Here is a 27,796-nt window from a genome sequence, read left to right as displayed (position 1 = left end):
CTTTTTCATTTATTTTCCTCGTCTTCATTTTGTGTTCTTTTGTTCTCTTTTGTTATGTTCTGTCCTTGGTCGCAAACTATTTCTAAGTTAAAATGAATCTGCCTGCAGCTTACTTTTTCATTTTGCTGGAAAACTGTTTTGAACTCCCGACAACATGCCATGTTTTTGTTCAAGCTGTATGTATTTATGACTGGGCTGTAAAAACATTATATTGTCGATGTGTCACTGTCTCTGAAGTCATTCTGTAGGAGAAAATGTCAATTTTTTTATGTTTTATGTCTCACTTTGGCACAAAACTCTGCATAGCTATAAATCAGAGCTGTTCTCTATGTGTGTTGAATTTCTTTCTTTCTTACCAGCAGGGCCCAGACTACAGGCTTTATAAGAGTGAACCAGAGCTTACTACAGTGACCGAAGTGGATGAGGGCAATGGAGAGGACAGATCTGAACACCCGTCTGAACATTCTGCAAACAAAGGTACGTTAGAGTCGATGCCAGTTTGTGCAGTTTGCCAATAAATTGCAAAAACTCGTCATTCGGCTGATTGAATTTTACTCTGTGACATATTGAACTTGTTTCTAGCACTGATGGTTACCATAGCACAGAATAGAGGATAAATACAAGGTCAGCCTTTTCACCAAAGGGTAGCTCAGTATATCACAAAATAAATCTCATGGCAACCATTATTTGTTGTGCAGAGGTTACCATGGATACATTGGCTTTTTCGCCTGTCTTTGTCTGGATTTAATTTACACTGTATGAATCAAAACATAGCCCTGCTTCGTTTTTCTTTTTTTTTTACAAGCTTGAAATGTGTACCACTTTTGAAATAACCTAGTTATCCTATTTACTTGGCTATATTCAGACTTTATGACTATACATGCTCCCTGAAAAGAAGGCTTAGAATTTCCAAAAGAGCAAATTGACCTGAATTTAGTGAAACGGCTTGCACAGCATAATCCAGGTGCTCTGAAGTTGAATGATTACACTGTAGCTCCACACTTGTTCCACACCGATGCACAATCAATAGTAGCATCATGATAACGCTGACTGCAAACACTGTGGAAAAAATACTGTCTGTACTGTGTACTTGAGGCCAGACTGTATATTCCCAGGCCAAGGTACACAGACGATTTTATTCAACAAACTTAAGAAAATATGAATCATCAAACTGATGAGATAACTGTAGTTGCTGTACTTTTTTCCATTCTCATACAAGCTTATCTACTAATATGTCTTAAGTTTGGATAATTACTGACCTCTTGTTTTCTCTTACCAGGGATGTCCTACCCAGTTGGCATAGTCCCACCAAGGACCAAATCTCCAGTGCCTGACTCTTCCTCCATAGCTTCATACGTCACCTTAAGGAAGAGCAAGAAGCCTGACCTCAGGACGGTGAGTCCTCACTGCTGCGGGAGATAAACTTTTCCTATTTGACAGACCATACAATTTTGTCTTTAAGCAAGAAAAACAATGACAAAACTAATAATTAATTAATGTTTTTTTTCCCTCTTATTGTTATCTCATAATTTAGAGCCTGCTGTTGGCAGTAGCAAACCTGCCACCACTTACTTTTATTAAATTGCGTTTACTCCCTTCTTAATTGGTTGTTTTGGTCATTAAGTTGTTGTTTGAAAGCCAGCATGTGGCAGAAGAGGCCACTCGTCACGTGGCCAGGGTGTGACTCATGCTCTTAAAACCAGGCTGTCATAAAAAAATAGATGCCGAGCTCGGTTTAGACAGTTTCCAGCCTCAAACACTATCAACTTAAATATACTAACCATGTCATTAGTGCACCACACTGTAGGGTGTGTCCTGTTTTTAAAGTGTCTATATGTGTTTGAAACATAGATGGACATATAGTATAAATGAACGTATGTGAACTTTGTGAAATGTCAGCTGTACACATGCTGCAGTCCTCCCTGTAGGCCATAGAGCCCATGGTTGTCACCGGTCTGTAGAGTCCAGCTTAAGCCTTTGGATACCAGCCTTTTGAACAATATGGACAGTGGAGGGGGTCTGGACTGCATCCAGATCTGTCAGCCCTCCAGCATCGCACAAACCTGAAAGTGAACAACTTCTCCACAGTTCACTTCATATCATCAGCCTCTCCTGCTCAGGCATTAACAGGCCTCCAGCCTCTCTGAGTGCACCCATGTGTGCCAGCAGGAGTGTGTGTGTGTGCGCACAGCAGCCTGTCAGGTCGTTTCCACATGTACTTGGACTAGTGCTCAATTTAGTTCTAAGAGAGTGAACATTAAAGAGCCATTTCAAAGTCATTATTGTGGTTATTATGTCAATCTCGACTGTTTAAAGACGCAAAACGTTGGTCCAGTGTGTGCAGTATTGCCAGAGAAGATTAGACTGTTTTCAGCCATGAAGAGATGAGATCTGCCACTGTGCTACACACCTGAACTCTGGCGTGGTGGTATTTGTCTCCTAGCACTGAATATCTGACAGTAACACTAAACTATTATTAACTTCTATTTGTTGTCTGTGCCCCTCTGTGGTGTTTGTGTTCGTCTGTGGTTGTCGGCTCTGGCTAACAGGAACGTCCACGCAGTGCGGTGGAGCAGCAGCTGTGTGCTGGGGAGAGTGGCAGGCCCAGAATGAGCGTGGAGGAGCAGCTGGAGAGGATCCGACGCCACCAGCAGGGTGCCCTCAGGGAGAAAAAGAAAGGCCTCAGCATCCGGGGTGGCAGCCAGGAAAACACGCCCTCCCGCAGTCACTCGTTTACTAAAGAAAACCATTTTCGCAGCATGCAGGTATTGAGCGACTGCTGCTGACACCATGGCAGCAATTTCAGTTCAGAGTAGGCTGAAATCTAAACTCTGGAATGATTTATTTTTTTTTTTGTCATTTTTAGTCTCAAATGAGGCGCAGAGATGAGGTGATTAGCAGTGACATCCAGGAGCTGGAGGCCTCGCTCAGGCAACAGGAGGTGGTGAGGGAGCAGGAGACGCCTGCCGAGGAGATCGCGCGTCTCAAAGAAGCCTCGCAGGCTGACCACTTAAATATGGACCGAGAGGTACGGCACAGCAGTTGGCCTGTCTCACTCATCAGCTGGCTGTCTTAGTCATGACATTGAGAGGGCTAATATTATCTCAGGCCAACTATTTAGAAATTGTTTACCAACAGCACATCAGGTGTTGTGGGTTTGATTCTAAAGCCAAAAAGTATCTGTCATAAATGATGTTCTAAAAAATTAAACTTTATGTTCAGCTAGTCGTGGAACTGAAAGCTGATATATTGAATCACGTGTAACTCAGTGTAACACATTTTGTTACTTAAACCACAACGAAATAGAGAAATAATGCTGATGTCTGTCTCAGTTTGAGATTCATTTTGAAAAAATTAAACTTGTTGATCTTAGCTAGATGAACGTCACACTACCTTAAAGTCAGACACTTGATTTTAAGTTGCTTCTTGTTGTTTCTAAAAGAGTTCACAACCTTTTTTTGGATGATGTCAGTGAACTCCTTACTGTTTACATTCTCAACTGATCTCCATGGTGCAGAGTGACTGACATTAAGTGTTTCTCCCTCTAGGATAAAGCCTTTGGTGATATTCCATTTAGTCTTACACACCCAAAATGTGGAACAGCCTCACTGTGCTATAAACCATGATGAGCATCTGTTGTCTATTTATTACTGTCATTTTCTAATTTATATGTCCATATTTATTTATTTTTTATTGTGGACACTTGCAGCTTATCTCTGTTTTTGTTTTTATTGTAGTGCACGCAGTATTTCACTCATTTGCGTGAAGCGTGCTATCTGAAGTGTTTTCTCCGTGCTGCCTTTCTTCAGCTTTCTGTGCCTGACAAAGTGCTGATTCCTGAGCGTTACGTGGAGTCCGATCCCGAGGAGGCTCTGAGCCCTGAGCAGGAAGCTGACAAGCAGAGGAAAGTTGATCGTATCCGAGCCCTCATAGCCAAAAACAGGTAAACACAAGGACAGGGCTGTTTAGACCTTTTTAATGTCATGCAAAAATCCTTTGGTGAAAGGGCTATCTTTGTAGGTGACCACTGATATTTCCCTGCAGATGTCATGCATGTAATCCTTTTGTAGAAGTGAGGGGTAAGTCTGCAGTCACAGTAGGGCATCAGCATATAAAGCTCAAAAGGAGCCACGCAGATCCCTTAGTGCCTCAGATGTGCAGAAATGTCCCCGCTCTTATCTCCTCGCCACTGTGACATTTTATTCCAAATGTCAGCCCTCTTGAATTGATTTTAAAAGAGATATCTCGTCCGCCCCGAGGTATTTGTGTTTATTCTCAATGTTGACAATCACAGCCGCATTATATTCTATGAACCATTTTGTGTGTGTGTGTGCTCCTAGCATGCAGAATGCGCTGCCTAGTGTGGCTCTTAGCCCAGAGGAGGAGACTGAAGAGGAGGTTACCATACAGGAGAAAGAAAAGATGATTAATATCTCCTACGAGCTGGCAGCTGAGGCCTCCAAACGCAGCAAGCTGGTAGCAGGTACATCTCTAGGGAGAACTGGGGAGGAGGTGGATCAAAAGAATGCATGTGATACAACAAAACTGGTGTGAGCCTGTTCTTCAAGATCGCTACTTTTTATTGCAGATGTTTCCATTGTGTATGTGTTCAGTCGTTTTTGTCTCAGCAGTTTGTTCATTAATTCCACTTCAGTCATCTTTTGTGTCGTTCGATGGCGGTCATTCGTTTTTGTTATGTTGTGTGTATGCGTGTGTGCCTGACGTGTGCTCAACATGTTGCTCTGTTTCATTGCAGTGAAGAGCCCGTCGTCCTCTTCCCCACCCCTTCCACAGTCTCCTAACTCACCCCCTCAACTCACTGACGGGTCTCACTTCATGTGTGTGTAATAGCACCAGTAAGGGCCTTCATCAACCTGTTTTTGTCCATACTCACAATGCTAAAGTGTTCTCTGTGTTGTAATTATTGTCTCTGGGGAGAAAAGGTGCATCAGAATGGAAGCGATTGATGAAAAGTTGTGCTAAAGAGGGGGTTGTGATGTGTTTGCATGCACTCTGTGTTGCTCTTGACACCTTTGTTTCTCAAGACTCCAATAACTGTTACGTACTTTAGAAGCAGAAAACTTTCTATTGTCTAGTACTGTTGTTGTCCTCCATTATAAACTCTTCCTCGTCTCTTTGTGCAGCACAAGCTCTGGCCTCAGTGAAAACCTATACATGAAGGAAACAGCGGTGGAGGTATAAAGAAGCCTCAGAAGACTTCCCCCAAGGACATCAGCACAAGGCCACGGCCTACAGAGAGAGAAACTGCCCACTCCGTACTCTAACCTCTGACTTCTGTATGCTCACTGTGACGTCTTAAGCTCCTATGCCACCGACAACACTTTTTTTTCCCTGTGTGACATTTCTCTGTTACTGCCTTTCTGTGGGGCCCCCACACTCTCCCTCAACCTAGTGAGACAATACAGCTTTGATACCATTGGTGTTGCAGTTCCATTTTCAGTTTTTACAAGGCTTTTACGGTTGTTTTTATTATTTAAATGGTTTTATTAGGCTCTCATTTGAATATGGGCCAACGTCTATCTGTATGCATACAGTATATATGAGGCTAATAGCTCTATTGTGAGCCCTAAGGTCCTGTGACAAAATGTTTTGGGCCTTGCCACAGTTTGCATTTATGTTTCAGCACCTGTCTGAAAAGGTTTCAAGAACACACAGTTTCACATAAATCTAGTTCCGTTAAATCTTTTATAAGTTACACAATTAGTTTTTCAGACATCGTTCATTGGCTAACCATTCATATTTATCAATTTATTTGTTGATATGAAAGATGGGCATATAAGAGATGTAGATCCCTCCATTATATTGAAAGGAGGGGCCACTTTATTGCTGCAGATGAAGATTATTTGTGATTTCTCCTGTTGTAATTATTTAAAATCGGGATCTTCTGCAGTCCCTGTCGCATTGTTGCCGACACATATGTGAATGTTAAGGCTTTAGTCACTCTATACTGTCTTTTTTTTATTGCTGAGATATATATTTAAACTGAGAGAAGGAAAAAAATAGTTTGGTTCTATTTTATGATATGTTGGTTTGAAGTCTTGGAAGTATAAGAAGAAAAAAAACAACGATTTAGCACATGTAAAAAGCAATAATAAAAATAAAACGTTTGTGAATCCAGGATTTTTTTTTGTGTGTGTGCGTGTACAAAATGTAATTATAAGAGGTTTACTGTGTATATAATGTACATGGTAGAGCAGGATGGGAGGATGTATCCAACATATGGTTACAAACTAGATTTGATTTGCAAATGTTCATATTCCATCTGTTTTATATCATGTTAAATAAATGTTGCTGTTCTTAACAAATGCTTGCACTGGGCTCTTTACCATCATTTTAGCCAGATGTAATAGACAATAAAGCCACATAAACATACTTATTGGACTATTAGTTTTGATTATCGGCTTCATCAGAAATAATCAAATATAAAATTGATCACTGATAGCAAACAGAGGAATGGGGGTGATGTAGTCCTCAGTCAGAGTAACAGCCAGTTTAAATATAGAACTATGACTCCCTCTTGTGGTCATTCTGCTGCTGCAACATTGGTGGTATCTTGCAATAAATGTATCTATTTATGATAAACTCATCTCTTACACAATCCAATTTCTGTTTTTTGTTTAGAAAAACTAACACAGCATATTCTCTGTCAATTTCCATATTTCCACATAGTGGTGTCCAAACACAGAGCAGCTGTCAGCATTGATGACCTGCTTGGTTTAGGGTTAGGGTTAGGGACAGTGACCCACTTAGTTAGTAATCCAGCATCAGGTGAGTTATATAGTTCATGCTAAACCTGTGGCAGAGTAAATAAAATTTATAGGTTGTACTCAGGGGCGCCGCCAGGAATTTTGGGCCCCATGACAAAAAAAATCAAATCAGGGCCCCCCTCTGTGCAGCTGTTGTCACCACATCTATAGAACCTAACTATCCCATCAAAAGCTTTACATAACTCTAATTAAAGGCTTGCAACTGTTTTGCGTCTTGTAGTTCAATACTAGTACTAGCACAATATTTACTGCTGGTGGTTTGTACATGCATGCAAGTCTGCATACAGTATGCAGTGCAGTTCACTATTTGATGCAGGATTAAAAGCCACCATGAAAATGTGCTAAAGGCCATTTTTATTTAACTTTTACTGCCCAAAACACGTAAAAACAAAGAGATAATTAATTTCATTATTATATTTGTAATATATATACTCAATGATGATGGTTATATTGGTGTTTACCTATTTTTTGGGGGCCCGTCAGTCGTGTGCCGTGGAATTGTCCTAACTTTTTCCCCCTATACGGCGCCCCTAGTTGTAATCAATGATTTTATTAATAGTTCATAAATGATTTGATCGATAAATAAGTTGAACAACATCCTTTTGGTTGCCAGCGTTATCTCTGGCATAATTGAGTGATGGATCACCCATTAAATTATTGTTTCCTCATGAGCCATAAAGTCTAGAATTAATCATGTTGATAATATGTTACGAAGTGATTTATGCCCGGATACATTACAGTGTGTTTCTAGAAGGTAAGTGAGACTACACAACTATCAATATAAATCACAAACTGGAGTTCCTGGAGGAGGAGGAGAAAAAGGGAGGAGAGGATTTTTTTTTTTTGCACAACCTGGCAACCTAAAATTAAAATAAATTATCATCACGATCCGTGAATGACGGCCTCCTGGCTCTAATTTGTCCTGATCGCTTTAGTAAACAGTGACTCCCTCATTGTGTTGTTTCGGAAACACATGGAAAGTTTAAATACCAACGTCAGACTTTCTCCTCCTCGTGCCGCCGCCGGCCAATCAGAGAGCAGACAGTGTGCTTTGACCCCGCCCTTCTTCTGCAGTGACTGTTTGACGGTGCCACGGTTAAATTTTAATACCGAAAGTGTCCTACGCGGCTGAAATGGCTGCTGCGGCTCCAGAGGAAACACCCGCACCGAGCGCCGAGAGCGATGTGCAGCCCGCGGAGACAAACGGAGGCGCGGCTGAGGAGAAAGAAAAGGGCCTCGGCGAGCAGGAAACGGAGGAGCCGCGCAGTAGTGTAGAACCGAAAATGGAAGAGGCGGACGCGGAGGCCGGCGAGGAGAAGCCCGCCGCGGCGGCGGACAAGGCCGCGAGCGAGGCGGTGACCGACGACGGCGGCGGCGGAGGCGGCGTAACGGTCAACGAGGAGGCGAAAGCCGCTCCTGAGGAAGCGGAGCAAAAGCCGGAGGCACAGCAAAGCCCCGGGGGAGGTAACAGCGAACCTACCACCGGGGATAACACAATGAAAGAAGCGAAGGAGGAACCGGGAGAGGACAGCCGGTGTTCGGGGCTAGACTGCGAGAAGAGCAGCAGCAAAACCGTCTGTGAAGATGGGGAGAAAGCCAGCAGCGGAGGCGGGGAGCTGGGCGACAAGAGGCGGCCGAGTGTGGAGATCTCCTCCTCGGATGGTGAACCGCTGAGCCGTATGGACTCCGAGGACAGGTTGGAGCGGTGTGGGTGTGGACGGGTTACACTAGCTGTGGACAGTGGTGGTCCCTCCATCCTGTAGCACAGGATGACAATTAATCTGAGTTTTTATAGTTTATAGGTCATGCAGCTAAAAAAAAAAAAGATCAACCTACAAACTAAAACTTTAAACTCACACACCACTGATTTTCATTTTAACATGTCTTTTTTTTTTTCAATTAATTATCAGTTTAGTTAATTGCCTAGATCAGGAAAGCACTTTGCTTGGATAATTAATAACTTTATCTATATAGCACCTTTTTAAAAACAGAGGCTTTGTCAGACACAAACAGGATGCTCATAAACCCATAAAAGCAGGATTAAAATAAGATTTAAGAACATGGTGATGGAAAGAGACAGTTAAATAAAATAAGATTTAAGAACATGGTGATGGAAAGAGACAGTTAAAAGAGGTAATAAAATTTAAAAATGCATAAAAATAGGATAAAAAGATACAAATTATTTGTGATTTTTATGTTTTTCCCACTATAAAAAGTTCACACAACCTCAGACCCACAAAAAAAAGTTCTGTCCTTTCTCCTATTTGACAGAAAAGTCCATCTTCAGCATGCTTTTCATAAGTTTTGTAGATTTTCCTATCACATTTGTGCAAAGTTCCATATTGGACCATGATTAGTTTCTGACAGGCCACCAGCTCAGATTTAAGAGAAACTTCCCAGCTTCGACAGATGAATGGGGAAAACAGCTGACAGGCTGACATCAGTCTGCACAGTGAACTTCAAACATTAAGGAAGTTTACTGGACGTCACCGCTGCTGATCAAATTAATAAAACTGGGGTGATAATCTGTAACTGGTGTGTGTGTGTGTGTGTGTTGAATGATTGCCTATGAGGCCTTTTGGTGACGTGACCGCACATTAAATGAATAATATAGTGGTAGGAGCAATAAATACAACAATATGATTGATTTGGAGTGAGTGATGAACGTGGTATGCATGGAAAATCAGTTCCAGGCAGAAGTCTTTCACGCATAGTGACTTTTTAATGTGGCTAGTAATATCTGCACCTGTTCTTGACGGCTGTGCAAAGTCTGATCTAAGCTATGAAGATATTATGATGGCCTTAGCACCAGGACTCTTTCCTCTTTTTCTCTACTCACCCCCCCCTCTTCTCTCTCTTTCTCTCAGTATCAGCAGTACCCTGATGGAGATGGAGAGCACAGTGTCCAGCGGGCGCTCCACCCCTGCCATGATGAACGGACAGAGCAGTGCCAGCTCCTCCGGGGCTAAGACAGTAGCTTACTCTTGCTGCTGGGACCTCTGTCCGCAGTGCTTCAACAACAGTCCTGATCTGGCAGAGCATATCAGGGGTATTCACGTGGATGGACAGAGAGGAGGGGTCAGTAGACTTTTAAAGCTTTGGACAAGCTTCATGTTTATTCCACCTGACAGGTAGCCAGACAAGAGAATGTCACTTTTTGCTGTAGCTTAACACTGACAGTCAAGACAAAGCTTAACAGTTTAAGTGTGGGCAGTTCATTGGACTTTCACTTTCTGCTGAAGTCCTTTTGAAAACTGTAAAACTAAACCTAAACCAAACTTTCTCACTGACTTGGTACCACTGGAGCTACATAGAGTGTATCTTGTGTGAACTAATTCTTATTAATTGCATTATTGTACGCCACCCATTTGGCAGCATAATTAAAATACTATGCACTCAGAATATATCATGTATAAAAATGTGATAAACATGTTTAAGGAGCAACCTTTTGAATGCAGCGGTCAATGTCTATGCAGTTTTTATGTGAAGTTTTTCTTCTTTCTGTAAGTTTTAATGCGCCTTTTTATAAAGTGCACTTCCGACTGCACAATCAGGAAGAAGGTTTGCAAAATGAATCAGCCGGGATGTTCACATGTTGACACTTTGTCCTTTTTGACTAAAATAATAATAAAAAAAAGACAAAAGGAGGTAAGAAAACGCAGAGATCTCTTCCACCTCTAGGCTGCAGCCAGAAGTGGAAGTTAGGCAACTTAACAGATAATTTAAGAAATCTTTCTCTGTCCTTCTGTCTGACACTGCATCTGTAAGCTGTCTTGGCAACTTATCACAAACTACATCCTTTTTGTCCTCTCCTCTTCATGTCTGTCTCTCTTTGTCCCTCAGGTGTTTGTATGTCTATGGAAGGGTTGTAAGGTGTATAACACACCCTCCACCAGTCAAAGCTGGCTCCAGAGACACATGTTGACCCACAGCGGAGATAAACCCTTTAAGGTAAAAAAAAACTAACTCCGACACAGTCTACACCTGGAAGTGTTTCTCCAAAGACAATCTGATAATGAATGAACTTCTCGATGATCTTCTCTGCCATGTCATTTAGCTGTAAGTGTTTTAATATCTCACAATTTTCTGATGCAGTGTGTAGTCGGCGGCTGCAACGCAAGCTTCGCTTCTCAAGGAGGGTTAGCTCGTCATGTCCCCAGCCACTTCAGCCAGCAGAGCTCCTCCAAACTGTCCAGCCAGGCCAAACTAAAAGAGGAATCACCTTCCAAAGCCGGACTCAACAAGAGGAAGAAACTCAAGAACAAACGCAGGTGCTCCCTACGTACGTACCTAACAGGCACACAAACTAACCCCATTTCAAAACGTTTCTTGTTGTGGTTTCGCTCTTTTCTTTGCTGGAAAGGATTACAAGCTGAACACGTTTTTGAGGTATCGCCATGCGTACATAGGCTTGAAACACCTAAACCGTCTAATCATGTTTTAAAGAACAACTTAGCCTTTAACAGCAGCTTTTCATGTTGGTACTGATAGATCGCTTCTTTGTGACAAGTTTAAGCTTAGATGGCTTTTGTCTGCATTATATAGATAAATAATAGTGTTTATTGATGTATAAATACATGTGAAGCACGGAAGTAAAATCATCAAGCATAACTGTTTAATCTGATAACCTCTTAGATGCCCATTATCTTACATTCATTTAAAGAACACGAATGAACTTGCAGAGAAGTAAGCCTTGCCTGAGGTCATGATCTATCTGAAGTCTTGCACTGACGCAAGAAAACCCTCTTGACAAAGACGTCTGACAGTTGAGATTTCTTTTTTAGATATGATGCTAGAAAATAGAACACAGAAGAAAAATGATGAAAAGGGTATATCATGTGGAGACAAAGATCTATCTTGCTTCTTCAAGAAAAGAGATGAAGTTTGTCAAACGACTTTCAGATGTCAAAGTGTCTTTGAATTCAGAAACAGGTCAGGGAACGTTTTCTTTCTGCAGGTTGTTTCACACTGTAGCGAATCAGCTCTAAACCAATGGCTGATTTTAATGCATGCACCACTTCCTCTTGATTGTAGTCTTTTTTTTTTTTTTGCAAGTTGCAACAGTTGCAAGCACTGTTTTCTGTGGAGCTGCATGTACTTCTATAAAGACTTTAAACTCTTGCAACAGAGCAACATGCTCGTTAGTGGGGATGAGGTTGAGTTTGTTTTTTGTTTTTCTCTCTCTCTCTTCGATATTTGACACTGGCAAGTTCTATGCCAAGCATTCATCTAATATCCTAAAGGGAAAACAAGAAATGTATGGATATAAATCATGCAATAAACATCAAGTTTGCATACTTCAAGACTGATACATTATCCCGTTGAACGCCAATTTAAGATTCAGTGCCTCACCAACATGTGTCAAAAAAAATCATAAAAAGCAAATACTGGTTAGGACCTCTAAACATGATGGCAGCAAAAGGTCAAAGTGATACATGATCATGTATCCAAAAGTATGAAATTTAAAAACGTCAGCTCAAAATCCTGAATAAATGTATTTTCTAGTAACTTGGAATGTCACATGGTCCGAGTATCCTTACCACTGAATATGTGCAGTGAGGCAGTTATTCAAAGCGGCTGAACCATAAGAATCTCATTACTACAGCGTTCAATGGAGAGTTGTGCTTCTTTTGTTACACATTTGTTTTTGTTTTTTTGTTACTACAAAGTAGCATTTTAAAAACCACAAAGAAATAGCATTTTTCACTCATGGGATGATTCTGACGTAGTTCTGGTTAGTCACAGAAAGACTTGAAAAGCTGTGGAATTTTTATGTATCGGGGTCACAGTAAGAACCTTGGTGTTGCATTTGTTTGACTCTTTCTCTCATCTCAGTCTGTTCTCCTACCCCTCCAGCGAGGCCCCACGACTTCTTCGATGCTCAAACCATGGATGCCATTCGCCACAGGGCCATCTGTCTGAACCTCAGCACCCACATCGAAAGTGTGGGCAACGGCCACAGTGTGGTCTTTCACAGCACGGTGAGTCCATGTACAGCGTCACTATTCCTAATTCTGAAAGTGTACTACAGAAACTGAATCTAACCAAAGATGTCACAACGTGAAAATTGAATGTAGATAGGCTTGTTTCAGGTTTAGTGTTAAGTACACGCATGCGGCCCAATAAGAGAAATTTAATTTGTGATAATGATAAACTACATTTTGATTAGTTTACTTTGGCGGTGCTTCAAATCACCTCAAGTTAGACCGGTCTGAACAACAGTTAAGATCTTCCATCATAGTGACTCAAAATATGCTGATACGGGGCGGTCGGTAGCGTAATGGGTTAAGCGGCCGCCCCGTGTGTGGAGGCTGTAGTCCTCGCTGCAGCTGGCCCCGGTTCGAATCCCGCATCGGACGGCTAATTTACTGCGTGTCACTCCCCCTCTCTCTGCTTCCTGTCTGTCTTCAGCTGTACTATCAATAAAGGCCAAAAAAATAATCTTAAAAAAAAAATGCTGATACTGTGATGATTCAGTGTTAACTGGGAGCAAACTACTTACTTCATAAGCTAATTTCTGTATCTATATATTAAAAAGGTTTATAGGCATAATGAAGTAGCAGCATTACTGTTTCATAACTGATAAAAAATATATGGAGACGGTATCATTGGTATTTATCCTGTCTTACGGCATGTTTAAATCATAATCTGTTTTATCTACGGGAAAAAACTGAATCTTCCCTATTAATTTAATCTAAATATAACACCCAGTTTTTTTGTCTGTCTTCTGTTGTCTTCTTTTTAGACAACAGGGGGCATGAAAGAGTCACTGTTTTAAAGTCAGCCTCCGATCGCTGCAGATTCTTTCTCGATGCACTTGAAGTGAACCTTGTGAATCGCTTCAGGGCTTGATGTTGTTTTTCTCCGAATCAGGCGTCACAGGAAAGACAATTGGATTGTTTTTGTGAACCGTACTTGGTCCATTTTGATCCCTATGTGTGTGTGATACATTATTAATGAGCTCTAAAATGCCTTTTTTCGCCTTACTACTGAGGTCACATGTGAGCACTCACAGGAGAAACAATTTTTTTCCAGTAAAATATTCTCGCTCTTTTACTGACATGGAGTGGAGGAAGGAATCCTGCAGTAAGAGAAGTTAACTTTAGTTATATTTCGGATGCGAGGACCATATTTCTTCGACTGACTGCCTTTCTGGTGCATTTCCACTAGGGAGCACTCTCTCTCCTGTTCAAGACCTTCACATTGCATGTCGGTGGAAAAAAACAAAACAATCATCTGCTGCCAAATTCCCCATTCTTTCACACACCATACATCTACAAACACACTTTACTTAAGTTCTCAGCACAGTCTTTCATTCTATTCATAGAAACTGATTCTGTATACACGGGGTGCATTAGGGCAGAAATTTGGCCCGTATAATCGGCATGTTGCAGAGAAAATTTGCCATTTGGCGTTATTTATTTATTTATTTTTCTTCCCCCTCAGTGAGTTAACTCCTATAAATTATTTATTTAATGTGCTGTGTGCTACTGTAGCATACCACCACTGGCTAACCTAGCAGAAACAATTAGTGCACTCAGCAGAAGAATTTACATTTTCTCCCCTAAGAGAAAGGGGAAAACATCTCCTGGGGCGCTGCACAAGTGTTTTAAGCCACTTTGATACATGACTTACTTTCAAAGGCACAAACAGACGCACACAGGCAGGAGGGTAGTTTGAAGGTATGGGCAATATTGTTGGAATTATTATGACGATAGTAACGACATGTTATGACATTTATATCACATTATGGTATGCAAGAGCACATAAAAAAAGCAAAAGTACTAATATATTGTTATATTTTAATTGCAGCTTGCAGAATCATTCATTTGCACTAATGTACAAACATCATACATGAAGATCGTATTATTCCAAAAAGATTGCACTCAAAGTCAGTAAACTATTGTTACCATAAATAGATTTAGCTTTACTCACAGAACTAATCCAATCAAGAAGTTTAATTTTAACGGTGTGTTTGTCCACAAAACCCACCGCGGGGTGAAGATGATGTAAGTGTGTGGTAGACCTGCAGGTTATACAGGTGTCTTGTCTTTTTTTTAACCATACAAACAGAAAGCCATGAAGCAATCTCATGCATCTCTTTCCCATGAAATTGATTTCCATCGACAATAACTTAAGCTTGTCTGGATACAGAGATGAGTGCGGTTTTAGACCAACTCTCGGTTAATGTTTTTGTTCACCTTAGAGTGTAATTCAAGTATCTATCAGTGCTATGCTCACTAGTATTGTTTTGCTCCTAACTCAGTGCTCCCCTCCTACTACAGAGTAGAAATCACCAGCAGCCAAGAATTTAAAAAAGAAAAACTCACACAAAAAAAGTGAAGATAAAGCTTGGGAAGAGGTTAAGAGAGGTAACCACATATTTGGACACAGACTGAGAAGGAGGAAGAGCCAGCCAGGGGAGGGAGAGAAACCGAGTCTTGGAGAGAAAGGACAAGAAAAGGGGGGTTAAGTGAAGGTCAGGGTCATGGAATCGGAAGGAGATCTGGCCAGTTGGACATACATTTCTCTTCTTTATAACCCCTGGGGGATTGTGGTGGAGAGAGACTGTGGTGCTGCGTCAGACCCCAGGCCCCAGTGGACCCTCCCAGTCCTGGGGAGAGAGAGCAGAGCTGTAGGGGTCCGGTGGAGCTTGGCCAGTGGGCCCGCTGACACGCCAGAGCAACTCAGTCATGTTTATGATGGGATATTTTTGTTATTGCGGCAATCTGCGTCATCCACAGCTTGACCCTGTGACACTAGACAGGCACCCAGTTTTAGCAGGCCTGCCCTCCCCCGCCTTTGGTCCTGCAGTTTTCACTGCCTTGTTTTTGAGCCACGTTAATATCCACTGTTCACTCCCTATTTCCTCCCACTCTCTTTCTCTCTCCATTACCTCCCTCTCTTGGGTCTGTAGAGGAGGATTAAGATCTGTCCCTTAAAGCACCGACTTCCATCATCAAACCACTCAGCTCACAAATCACTTCATGCTGCTTAAACACAGGACCACTACTTCATCGTCAGCCTTTACATACATGGTCATGGCCTCTTCAAGTGTAGCCAGGGTTTGTGATTATTAACCTGGCGCTGTGAGGAGCCCGAGGGTGCAGGTTAACAGCTATGCATTTTTAATTAAAAGGGCAGTAAAGCAGCTGCTGGTGTGTAGTCTTTGCTGCAAGGCTCAGGACACTTGGGTCTCATTGCAGCCAGCACAGCATTCATTGCTAATGCTGCAGCCTGTTGTTGTCTCTGAAAAGTTGTCTCTTCTCCCACGTGTGGGTTTACCGTGGAGCTGCAGCAGCAGCAGCCAACCAAGCCCTGACGGAAAGCAAACAGATAAAGGCAGAGGCAGATAAACAAGAACAAAATACAATCCCTAAGTTATGAGGTGCTTTAAAAAGCTGGGAGGCAGTTTTAACATGTTGGAAGTGTCAAAGAGAGGCCTCTAATAGCATTTAAGTTGATCTGTATAAACAAAGAACAAGAAAAAAGTTTTGATTGTGCATCTGGTGAATGCCAGAAGATATTTTTTTTTTCTTTTTAAAGAGCATCGAGACAGCAATAACAAACTTTTGTGGTTCTTCACAGGGCTTAACATGCACAAGAGGCATTGGAAGTAAAGGCAACAAACTAGATGGGGATTTATTTAGCTTGTGTTCTTGAATATAAAATGTAGTCATCAAATATATAAATGTGACGATGCACTTGAAGTAATAATTGCGAATCAGTTTGGACAACACATACGTTTAGTGACAGGAAATATCTAATACATTTACATGCACTTATATAACCAGGTTACTCAGAGAAACCAAGTTAGGAGGATAATTTGAGAACACGCAGATTGCAACTGTATTAGTGGTGGGAGATGCTGTGATGCTGCTTTCTGATGGATGGAATTGTTTTAAATACAAGGACACCTCGTGTCCTGCCTGTCTGCCGTTTCCTGTTTCTGATTAGAAACAGGATTTCTCGTATAATAAATGACACAGAAATCTCATTTAAATGATGTTTAATGAATCTGCTTAATTGGGACAGCGCTCAGTTATTTAGTTGCATGTAGATGGCTCCATTAGAGGGAGATGACATCCAGTAAGATTTCATCCACAGTGTTTCTATGTTATGTTTCTATGGACAGACCAAACACTGGCTTTACGTGGGGCAGTTTGTGTTTTCCATGCATAGTAGCCAGCGTAGTTTCTCCTTCACGATGGGAACAGGATGGGGACTAGACATCACCAAATGCCACCAAATCCTACACACTGATGCTTTAAGCAAAATGTCTGAGTTCTTGTTCCGCCACTGATCCCATCAGAATAATGTCATATCTACATGTTTTCATACATGCATCAATATAATGTAATTCATTGACAGGGAAATTGATGCAGGAAGTCAGACTATACTACACATATTTGTTTTTCTAAGTTGTGCAAAGGGTTTAGATTTCACACCAACAGGGTTTCTGTTTAAAGTGTGAGATGCTCAAGTTATTTTTCTCTGTTTCGTCACTCCTGTTGTCACTGCTACTTTGCTCAGCCTACACATTCTGTCTTCCACTCTAAGGATTTTTACGCCTGAACAATGTATCACAGATAAGAGGCAACAACATGGGTGATTTGCCAACTTGGCTGCTATTTGTAAAGCTTCTCACACAAATCTTGAGGCACTGAGCCAGCAACAGCAAAATACGTATCTGCTAACTGAGCATAAACGGTTCCAAAAAGTTATTCGAACTGGAACTAAACATGTTTGTGTCCCGTTTGCTGTCCTCAAAAAGCTCTGTACCTGGAAACGTATCAAAATATAAATGTAGATTTGCGCATGGCACAGTTCACAACCAAGTTTTGTGCTGGATGGGAGACAAACATGAGTCTATATGCTGAATTATCAGACTGGTGATATTGATAAAACAGTTAGAGGTTCCTGAAATCAGAGAAATCGATACAAGTTTTAGCTCAGATGTCGGAGGTCTCCAAGGAGGAGAGTAATTCTAGGTCTGTGTCTCTTGTCTCAGTGGAGTCTTCTCCCTCCTGTCTTCAAACCAGTTTCCATCAATGCCGCAGCCGGTCTCTAGAGTCACAAAAATTATTTCGGATATCCATGTGCGTAAGAGAAGTTCTTCACACGTGAGCTCATTCCCTCTCCTAAAAATAGACATTCCTAACAACAAAAAAGAGTCGATTGACGCAAGAGCTTATATCTGTGGCTATTTTTGACACTTCTGGTTATTTTTCTATTTTTTTTTTTCCCCTACTGACAATATTTGTGCAAATTCCAGACGTTTTACTATAAACCAACACAGCGTGATCGGTGAAATGTTATGCATTAAAACGGAGCCAGCAGTTCAGGAAATCTGGTATTGTCTCAACTGTGTTTTCACAAGAAGAAAGGCCTTGATGTTTGAGGTTGTGCTGGCAGATTCAGCCTTGAGTAGTTAAACCAGGTGACGAAACGATAAAAGATCAAATGAACCCAACTTGCCATGTTACTGCAGTAAGTGTTATAAGAGTCTCCATCTCTAAAGCCGCGGAGTGTTTTGGAGCTGATATAATCCACAACGAGAGCGGGGGGGGACTTGTTTATGGTGATAACTGCTCACAGTGCGTACCCCGTGTCTATCTTCTCTCAAGAATGTCTGCAGCGATAAGCAGTTCTCAGACAAGTCCAGCGATGGGAGGAGATAAATAACTTTTTGTCTGGATTTGAATTCCTCGGTTACAGTATGTTGCGGGGAAATGTTGGATAGATCCTGTTTGCTCGCTGAGCTCTTGCATGCATTATTAAGAGTGCTCACATTGCTTATTAGTGTAATGATAAGCCACTGTATCAGTTGGTGAGATGTTTGAAGCATGTAGCCTCATTATTCATTAGAGATATGAGGCCAGGATGGGGGCATGTCTTTGAAGCCTTTTCTCAACAGACGAGAGAGAGAGAGAGAATGCTGCAATCGGAGCCAAACCCAACACATTTGTGCTAATCTGATGCCTGTAACATCACAAAATTTCTTGACATTTGAAATTACCCGTAATATGTAGGTTGTGTAATACACCTACTGTATGTCCATTTTTGGTGGCGACTTTTCATGGGTAAAGCTGAATGTTACTTTGCAATGCAAATACCAAACAGCAGAAAACAAATGGACTGTGTAAAAGCAAAAAAAAAAGACAAGAGACATGTTCTTATTCTCTTTGCTCTTTTTGTGTCTTATGAAATTTGTGTTTTTGTTTGATTGACTCTGTGTAGGTGCTAGCCAGAAGGAAAGAGGGGACTGGCAAGGTGAAGGTCCTCCTACATTGGACACCTGAAGACATGTGAGTAAACTCATCCTGTACATTGTTGCAAAATTACAACAATAATTTAGATCATTTGAGACTTTAAGACCAGATTTTCTTTCTGGTCTTCAAGTTCAGTTTTCAAGATCAAATTAGGATTGTTTTAATTAGTTCATCATTATTACCAGAAGAATAGAAAGAGCTGCAATTTGTGCACTAGAAAATCCCATGGCTGTTGTAGTGAACTACATGCAGATACATCTGTCATCATCAACTTACAAGATGGCTTCACTACCTGCTAAAGTTAATCATTAGCTTTATTCCTAATAGGGAACTGGTTAAGGTAGCTTTGAAATACTGCTCAGTATGTATTTAAGGGTAAAGGGTGTGTGTGTTGCATGACAGCCGAGACACATTTGTAGATAACCTTTTTTAAAATGTCACTGATCTACAAATAGAAAACTCAACATGACATTAACAAATCTCCAGCACATGCTTACCCGTTAAAGTCTGGGCCTGCCGCACAAACATTTCCTTTTATGAACAGCAGGGGTTCATGCACATACAAGCGAACATCAACAATATATACATTTCTCTCTCTGATAGTTTTACGATTCTCCTTTCCATACAGTTGTGTGCGCTCAACACGGTGGCCTTCTTTCGCATCAGGGCTTACTATAAATCTTCCCCACCTTCCTCTCTTGGCTGATCCAATATTTGTTGTGGAGAGCTCTCAGTGTGAGGAGGCCGGGTTTCTATATAGTCCAAATCACGCAAGCCCCTCTACTCGGCTCCACGTAGCTCTCCACAAAGAGAGCTGAGGGCGTCCGCCATGATTATCAGCTAGTACCCGCACTCGGTGTTATGATACGCACGTTCATGCCTGGAGAAGACTTGACTGTCTCTGTTACTCTCTAGGTCTATTGTTGGTTCTCTACCATCAGCTTGGCTTAGGTCGTACTTGGATAAACATCGATCAACCAAGATGTCTTAAAGAGTGGATCAGCACTCAAAATTACTTGGAGGCTGATTTCGGTGTAACCTCTGGATAAACTTACTCTAAAAAAATCATGCTCAGCCAGTTAGGGCCTGAGCTGCTCCGCCCAGTCCTCACTAGCTGCATACTTATTTTTAAGCTTAGTCTCACCAGGGTCGGCTCACTTGAGGTGAAGCCCCAGCTCATTTAAGTAATTGGGCAGAATGGCACACACGTCCGGCACTGTGCTTATGAAATGGGTCTGTCTCATAGAGAGAGCTTCACAGAGCGCTGTGATATTCAGCAGGGCATTTGCTCAGGGGAAGCTCCCACCACACTTGCAACACTCCCACACTGCCATTAAAGGGTTTGACTGCACGGCTGCTGAGAGTGATCAGAGAGCAGGGAGGAGGAAAGAGGGTGCAAGAGGTGGGAGATGAGAAGAAATGAGCAAAGACGGGAAAGAGGTGGATAAAGCGGGAGGTGGAGGAGGAAACAAAAACAAGGTCAAAGGAGACAAAGAACAGGTTGGAAAGCAAAAGGGAAAATGGGTTTGGCAAAAAGAAGAAAGAACCTGGATGATGCATCATAAAGTAGATTGCAGCTGACAGCTTCCGATGAACATACTGTAGCTCAAACCTTGTTCTCAGTCCTCTGCTGCCTCGTCCTTCCATCCTTCCTCTTCTTCTTTCTTCCCCTCTCTGATCCACCTCTGCTTTCCTCCTCCTCACCCCGCATGTGGGAGTTTTAATCTTGTGCATAGAGAAATAATGAGGTAAAGGGGGAGGGAGAGAAAGATGAAGTTTGGTGATCAGGAAAAGACCCCTCAGATAAATTCCAAACAGAGAGACATAGATGGAGATTGATACTGAGACTCAAAGACAGATGGAGACAGGATGGATGAGGGAAAGAATGGGGGAGACGGAGAATGCAGGAAAGTGAGAAATGGGAGTGGGAGCAAAATGGTTGTGGGGGGGGAGAGAGAAATGTGAAGAGGCAGAATGAAACCAGAGAGAGTGAACGGTAGGGAGAGAACTAAACAGAAGGATGGAAAACAAGAGTGAGATACCTTTTACCCTCCATCCATGCAGAAGAAATCAGCGATGCTACTGAGTCATATATTTGCCCTGCAGCAGGCGAGTGCTCTGGTGATTAATAAGCTTAACAAATCTATAGTGGGGTGCTGTAGGAAATGCACAATGTCTTAACCAGTGAGGGTGGCTGTATTATATCAGACAGACGTTGATTTAAGTTGTCCTATAATGCATACAATTTACAGCCCTGTCATGACTGTTGTGTTTATGGTTGTGACCCTTAAGTGTCACTTTTAATGACATTTCTTTGTTATAAAACTATTTTGGTTTTATGTGTTAACATTATTTTATACTGTAACATTCGTTTTGACATTGGCTGTCAAGAGACTATTATAATTGTGTCATGAGGAAACTGACGTGACGTGGCACCGCTTAGATTTGTAAAGATGTCATGAGGCCAGTTTGATGACAGACTATGGACGTATATGTTTTCTTGACCGATAGCTGGTTTTTCTTTTTGCTAGGCATCAGTCTCTGCAACTGTGTTCAGCATCTAACTGAGTACTGATCAGGCATGACCTCGCTACATCCTGATCAGTACTGTGCATGCGCAAGTTTCAACAGATGAGAAAGAAACGACACTCGTAATGTCACATTTATGACTTGCCCACTCTCTGTATTCTTCAGTACCTCACCTCGCCTTTTAGTTGCTGTTCAGGGGATGAATTTAACCAACTAGAGACATGGTTGGTAGTCTGTGTCAATTCTGCCAAGTTAATATTTAGTCCTTGACTCAGTGCCCGAGTATCTGAGAAACAGTCTAGTGGTCATTTTGACTGCCAAGAAGTGTCATGACCCTCAACACACAGAGGTCAACATCAAGTGCCGCACTGTTTGTGTACATGTACGTGTCCCAGTCACCGAGTTAATGATAAGCCCCTGTGAATGTGGGAAGTCATGTTTATTAATGCTGGAGCAAACCGTTCACGTCTTAACTGACACTCATTAACTCATTAATGAGTAACTGATTAACGTGAACCACCAGAGGCTCGCTAAGGACAGAGAAGGGAGGTGGGTGTGCTGGGAGCGACAGAGGACCATAACTGCTGCCTAATCTTTGATGCATGGGTGAATGGATTCCAATGCATGCCGTTGAATGCTTTAGAAATACAAACTGTACAATACACAGAGACAGCGAATGGTGGCACTGGAGGCATCCTGGCACGTCATTATGGACAAAACTACACATAACAACTAATATATAGGCTTATAAAACATAATAGATGGAAAATATAAATATAACCCTGTCTAGGAAAACCTGCCAAGCTTCAAGGGAGAACAGAAAATCCTGTGAATTTTGTCACATCAGGTTGGTATCACTTATTTAACGTGCAGAGATCAAGGATCTCTAAATACACTTATGGTCTGTAAGCGACCTCCATTCGAGGTGTGAAAATCCCTTACTTTGTGAGTATCTTTGATCGTAGAGGAACAGCAGTACATGGATGGCATTTTAAACGAGCTGCCGGTGAGTCAGTCGTAGGCCTATATGTGACTAATTTGTGCGAGTTTAATTGCATTCCTGCTGTGATATTACGGGAGAAGGGAGTATCATTGTGTTCTGCAGAAACAGGGCTGCAAGAAGACACGTCACTGCAGTTTATATGTTATAAAACAACAGAAGAACTGCGGCTTTGATCTCATAGTAGGAAAAACTTTTAACCTCAATAAAACGTGGTTATATATGACAGATTCCAGCAGGACCCTTGGTTCACCCAATACAATCCAGGGCTTGACCCTGTGGAAGACGCCAGTTTGAGGTTGATGTGTTGTGTCTTCTCTTTAGTCATGCACATGTCTTGTTGTTATTTTTCATTTAAAGGAAGTTGTATACTGTTTTATGTTAACTTCTTTTTGTAGTTTTCTTGCCTGCAGACATGACATTTTGTGAGGGGGGGAAAATTGCGGTTGAGAGAATCGTGTCACATATTGGCACTAAACCTAAAAACAGCCGCAGGCAGTAGTGGATATCACACAAAGGGAAAAAGTCTGAGCAGTAGTAACTCGTGATACTTTGTTTTTTCTTTTTTGAAATTTCAACCACCTGAGTAGCTCATCCAAATCCAGCAATGAGTAGAAATTTTTAATTAAATTTCAATGTAAGCCCAATTTATTCAACTATGAACAAGCTGTGTCTATCTATAAGGCATTTCGGAGCGCAGTCACAGTAGTGAGCAATTCTCTCTGTGCTGTGATTGTACTTAATTTGTGCAGTGCCACTCTTTGTGACATTTTTTCCTTTAGGCTACAATGTCCTTACCAACCTGACCCAGCCCTGTGAGCTCGCTCGCTCTCTTGCTGCTTCGCAGAATGATGCAGTTTATAAGGACATTGAACTCCTGCAGTCATTCTTGCCGAGTTCCATATAAAGCCATTTAACGTGTTTGCGATTTAATACACACTTTGCTGCTTTGTGATTAACTTATTGCTCCTGTCACCGCTGGGAGCTTCAAGGCCCGGAGCCAGCCATCAATCTAGCCTGGAACACTGGGCTTCTATCTGGCAGGCACCCCCCAGTAGCTCTCCCTACAGAGGCCTCACTCACAATATACATTTCTGGCTCATAAAGAAGCAAGCCAAATAACAGTCTCCTCTGGAAAATGAAATAAATCCATTTGTCTTTATTTGGCTTGGTGTGACTGAATGGAGTCTTTGGGTGGAGAGATCTTTGAAAATCTGTTTGTGTGTGTGTGTGCGTGCACAAACAGATTTTTCAGCCTTCCCTTTGGGCCTCACGTCCATCAGAATATAATTTACTCATCAGTACCAAAGCACACTCACCCTGACATGTTTACGGTGACTCTGGAGTGGAACACGTGCGCGCGCACAAAAACACATGGGTGTTTACTGCAAATTTAACACTCAGCAGGTCCTCCTCTGTCATTTGAGGTTTGCTTTGCACAAGCACACTAACTCAAGGCTAACCCAAACTTTGAAGCAGCTTTGAAGGGAACTGTTTCTTCTCTTGTCCCTGCCTCTTCTCAACTTCCTCTTTCTCCTCTCCCCACCACTAAAGAGGATAGACACACTATTAAAATGAAATGAGAGAAACTTGACGTACAACTCAGTCTGAGGGTTACATTTTAGAAATAACTATTCAAGCATTGGTATTTCTGAGTGCAATGCCACCGTCATAAATATGGGCAGTTGTACATGTGTATTTGACGACCAAACATCAAGTAAGTGCAATAAGACGAGGCATAGCAGCCAGCTAATATTACTTACCAGTCCAACAGGAGGAAGCTCAACTCGCTGTCTGTCTTTCAGCATCATAATGAAGCTTGCCAACATCTAAAAGCCATTCCCAGACTCTTGTCTGGCGTCTTCTTGCTCAGTCACTCTTGGCTTCCTCTGTCAGTGTCCTCTTTGGTGTCTTCTGCCATTGTATCCATGGAAGCTGCTTACATTACCTGCTTGTCCAACTCTGGTTCTGGCATGACACCGGCTCCCTGTCAGCTTTCCCCCAGCGTCCCGGTCCTGAAAACCTCCCTGATCCAAAATGCTTGTGGTACAAACCCTAACACTCTGCCTAATGCTCTGACCTCACAGTTCAGGCACCCCGGGAAATAAACACAGCTAGCATTAACTAACAGCAGCTATAGTTCACAGCAGTTTACTGTCCATCAGGAAACAAAGGGGGGAAAAAAGTTGATGCAGAGCAGCTGCAGGACATCAGAGGCAAAACCAAAAAACATTTTCTCCATAAAACATAATCCAGTCTCACCATAAGTGAAATAATTGGTGGTGTGTGACTTTGTGCGTAAGCGTTACGTACTTCTGGTGTGTGATCATACCCATGCAGAGAATGACAGACGCTATCCACCTGATTACAAGTCAGCGTCGCATCAAAATGATTTAGTTATTTTATGGTTGAAAAGTTAAATAATGGGGCTATATAAAAACCTTTCTATGCTTTTTTCCAAAATTAGGATTTCTTTATGCCGTTACGGCTCATTCATGAATTGAAAAGTAAGCACCAAAACTGCCATGAGCTGTACAGTGATCAGATATCATCGCCATCATATCCCTTAGACCTATGCATGATTACTTCCACATGTGCAAGTTTTAGTTTTATTTGTATCTCTTTTATCTATCGTGTTCCTCCCTCAGGTTTTTACGCTAAAGGGCGAGTCGGGCTTGCAATGTGCACACACTTGTTTAAAATAAAAAAAATTCTGTGGCTGTCTGTACATTTAATGGCAGATACAGACAGAAATCCTCATATGTGATATTGATGAATACCTAGTCAAGCTGAGGACAAATAGTAATTTCAAATTGTTTGTAACAGTGATGACTTGAAGGATTTATTTAATGCAGCATTCAAGGATGTGTATTGTAGATTATAACTACACTACTGTGGCTTTCCGAACTTTATAGCTGTAGTAAATTATCCTATCTTTCTAGTCCCACCCTCCAGGCATTTAAACATGCCATAAAAGGGGTTTGCAACCACTGTTCAAGCGAGTTGTTGTACATTAACTTGAGCCACTTAACATTTTTTCCCTCTCTCGCCACTTTCCTTTTCCCTATTCTTGATTTGTTAGTTCTCTATCACTTCTGTTCCATCTCTACCTGCACACAGTTGTGCTGAATATGCTGCATGTGGAGCATTACCTGCACACCATCCCTCTGAATGGGCTGACTAGGCATGTGAATGAGTGATTCGGCTGGGTGGCTGCCTGCTTGCCTAACTGCCGCCTGCAGTGAGTGTGTATGAGTGTATGCGTGCGTGCGTGTGTGTCTGCATCTCTGGGGGCTCCTGCGATGACGCACATGGTGACGGGGGGAATGCTGGGGGTGGAGACGGGGTGGCTGGAGGAGGGAGGGGAGGCGCAGTCGACTCGCTTAAGCTCTTTGTTTCCTCTGCACCTCGACTTGCCACGCCAGTGCTCGCTAACCCTTCTTTCACAGGGGGATCACGCCGCTGCGGGTACAGTGAGGTGCAGCTGAGCAGTGCAAATACATCATGTGCACGTGTGTTTGTGCGTGCCCGTCACTGTAAAGTCACCTCGTTAGCCTTGAGCTTAGAGGATAAAATTCTGGTTAATCATGAAGATACAGTGTAGAAGTTACTCGATAATTAATAACACAAGAGGACAGTGCGCTTTGTCCTCTGTGTGTGTGCGCGCGCATTTCTGTGCAGACCTGCGCACCCGTGTGCATGTGTGTCAGTCCCAGTGCTTTGGTCAAGGCCGTGTTACTTATGGAAATGTACTTAGTGTTCAGAGGAAGGTGTTAACATATGCGCTGGACTCAATGAGGCTCTTTGTCCATCTCTCTCACCCCCACCCCCCCCTACCCTTTTCTCTCTCTCTTTCTTAAACCCTGACCACATGTCCTCTCTGTGCATGTTGTACGTGTGTTGTCTTGCAGACTACCTGATGTGTGGGTGAACGAAACGGAGCGATCGCAGCTGAAGACTAAAGTGGTGCACTTGTCGCAATTACCACAGGACACAGCCATGCTGCTAGACCCAAATATCTACAGGTGAGCGTCTGTATGCGAGTGTGTGATGATGATGATGATGATGACGACGATGCCAGTAGCCTCTTTGTTCACATGCACACACAGACACGTAAACGCACAAACACACGCTACTGCAGATCCATTTTCGCCTGAGCCAAACACATGTTGCCCATGTGTAAACATTATGTAATCCTCAGTAGGATTCATTGTGTGAAGCATTTAAGTGCCACAAGAAAAGTGTTTGCAAGCGTTTTGCCTCTGGCCCCCCCATACCTGTGTTTGTGTGCTACACACTTATCACCTTGTTCCACCAGGTGGCACCAACTCCCACCTTCAGCAATTAGGTTAAAAAAGACAAGTGCAGAGAAAACACAGTTTGTTTGTTTGTCTGTGTGTGTGATGAGGTAAACATTGTATTGCTACAGCCTGATCATCATTGTCAGTGATCAGCAATATTGAGGTGTAACGTGACAATGATATTGTGTAATGATGTATGTTATTTAATGTATTAAATTGTTCATTTAGAGATATATTCACACTGTAAAACCTTCTCAGCTGATTTTAATATGAACACAAATATTTATTTGAGGAAATGATTTTGTTCATTTGATAATAGAAATAGTCACAGTTAGAGATTTTAAACCAGGACGATCTCCTGCTTCTGTGCAAATGTAACTCCACAACCTATGTTTTCTCTGTCTACCACATTCCACTAAACATTAGCTCTGATATTATTTGAGTCATGCGCAGCTCCGCCAGACTTATTACACTCATCGCTGAGATAAAAAAAACAAGTTTAGCTTTATGGTATACCATAAAAGGCTGAAAACGCATCCTGAAAGAGGAACAATGTGCCTAAAATAACAGAGTGGTCATCTTACTGGAGATATATGGCACACAAGTGTGCTGATCAGCACACAGGCTGGCTGATTTTAATTAGACCTGAAGGCTCAGTAACTGCAGGGGCTGCTGCTGGACTCTGGTTTCATAGTTGAATATAACCGTCAGCACTCAGCCAATTTATGTCAAGGTTGTCTTAATGCATGAAATCCCCAAACAAATGAGGTGGTTGGTGCCTGTGGCAGTAAATATAGTATGGTGTTTGAACCCCCTGTGCATGTGAATACGATGTGTTACCAGTGGCAGTCTAGTATTGTATTAGTTCATCAATGTTTCCATGCCGAAGTTCTTCATTCTGTCACA

General features: G+C 42.1%; 2 protein-coding genes across 20 annotated transcripts in view; both read left to right on the top strand.

Annotated features, from left to right (window-relative positions):
• The window catches only part of LOC104940620 (pleckstrin homology domain-containing family A member 5), a 73,460-nt gene extending 67,138 nt beyond the window's left edge, over nucleotides 1–6,322 (top strand). For 13 of the 15 annotated variants that reach the window (XM_027272731.1, XM_027272734.1, XM_019260910.2 and 10 more), the window contains 8 exons: nucleotides 363–477; nucleotides 1,280–1,395; nucleotides 2,550–2,765; nucleotides 2,867–3,028; nucleotides 3,810–3,943; nucleotides 4,341–4,483; nucleotides 4,757–4,856; nucleotides 5,145–6,322. In XM_027272731.1, the coding sequence (XP_027128532.1) occupies nucleotides 363–477; nucleotides 1,280–1,395; nucleotides 2,550–2,765; nucleotides 2,867–3,028; nucleotides 3,810–3,943; nucleotides 4,341–4,483; nucleotides 4,757–4,848 (978 nt within the window). In that variant the 3' untranslated portion in view covers nucleotides 4,849–4,856; nucleotides 5,145–6,322. Of the gene's footprint in view, nucleotides 1–359; nucleotides 478–1,279; nucleotides 1,396–2,549; nucleotides 2,766–2,866; nucleotides 3,029–3,809; nucleotides 3,944–4,340; nucleotides 4,484–4,756; nucleotides 4,857–5,144 lie in introns of all 15 variants that reach the window. The other 2 variants (XM_027272736.1, XM_027272733.1) reach the window with 2 other exon arrangements.
• A 1,486-nt stretch (nucleotides 6,323–7,808) lies between these two features.
• Nucleotides 7,809–27,796, top strand: part of LOC104940678 (zinc finger protein AEBP2) — a 34,066-nt gene continuing 14,078 nt past the window's right edge. Inside the window, exons 1-7 of one of the 5 annotated variants that reach the window (XM_027272954.1) lie at nucleotides 7,809–8,484; nucleotides 9,656–9,866; nucleotides 10,632–10,739; nucleotides 10,884–11,070; nucleotides 12,624–12,769; nucleotides 19,029–19,096; nucleotides 26,501–26,614. In XM_027272954.1, the coding sequence (XP_027128755.1) occupies nucleotides 7,922–8,484; nucleotides 9,656–9,866; nucleotides 10,632–10,739; nucleotides 10,884–11,070; nucleotides 12,624–12,769; nucleotides 19,029–19,096; nucleotides 26,501–26,614 (1,397 nt within the window). In that variant the 5' untranslated portion in view covers nucleotides 7,809–7,921. The remainder of the gene's footprint in view (nucleotides 8,485–9,655; nucleotides 9,867–10,631; nucleotides 10,740–10,883; nucleotides 11,071–12,623; nucleotides 12,770–19,028; nucleotides 19,097–26,500; nucleotides 26,615–27,796) is intronic. The other 4 variants (XR_003461351.1, XM_027272955.1, XR_003461352.1 and 1 more) reach the window with 4 other exon arrangements.

This window comes from Larimichthys crocea, chromosome XXI (assembly GCF_000972845.2).
Source record: "Larimichthys crocea isolate SSNF chromosome XXI, L_crocea_2.0, whole genome shotgun sequence".
Classification (NCBI taxonomy): domain Eukaryota; kingdom Metazoa; phylum Chordata; class Actinopteri; family Sciaenidae; genus Larimichthys; species Larimichthys crocea.
The sequence above is the reverse complement of the archived record's forward strand: the minus strand, read 5'-3'. Positions and strand labels throughout refer to the sequence as shown.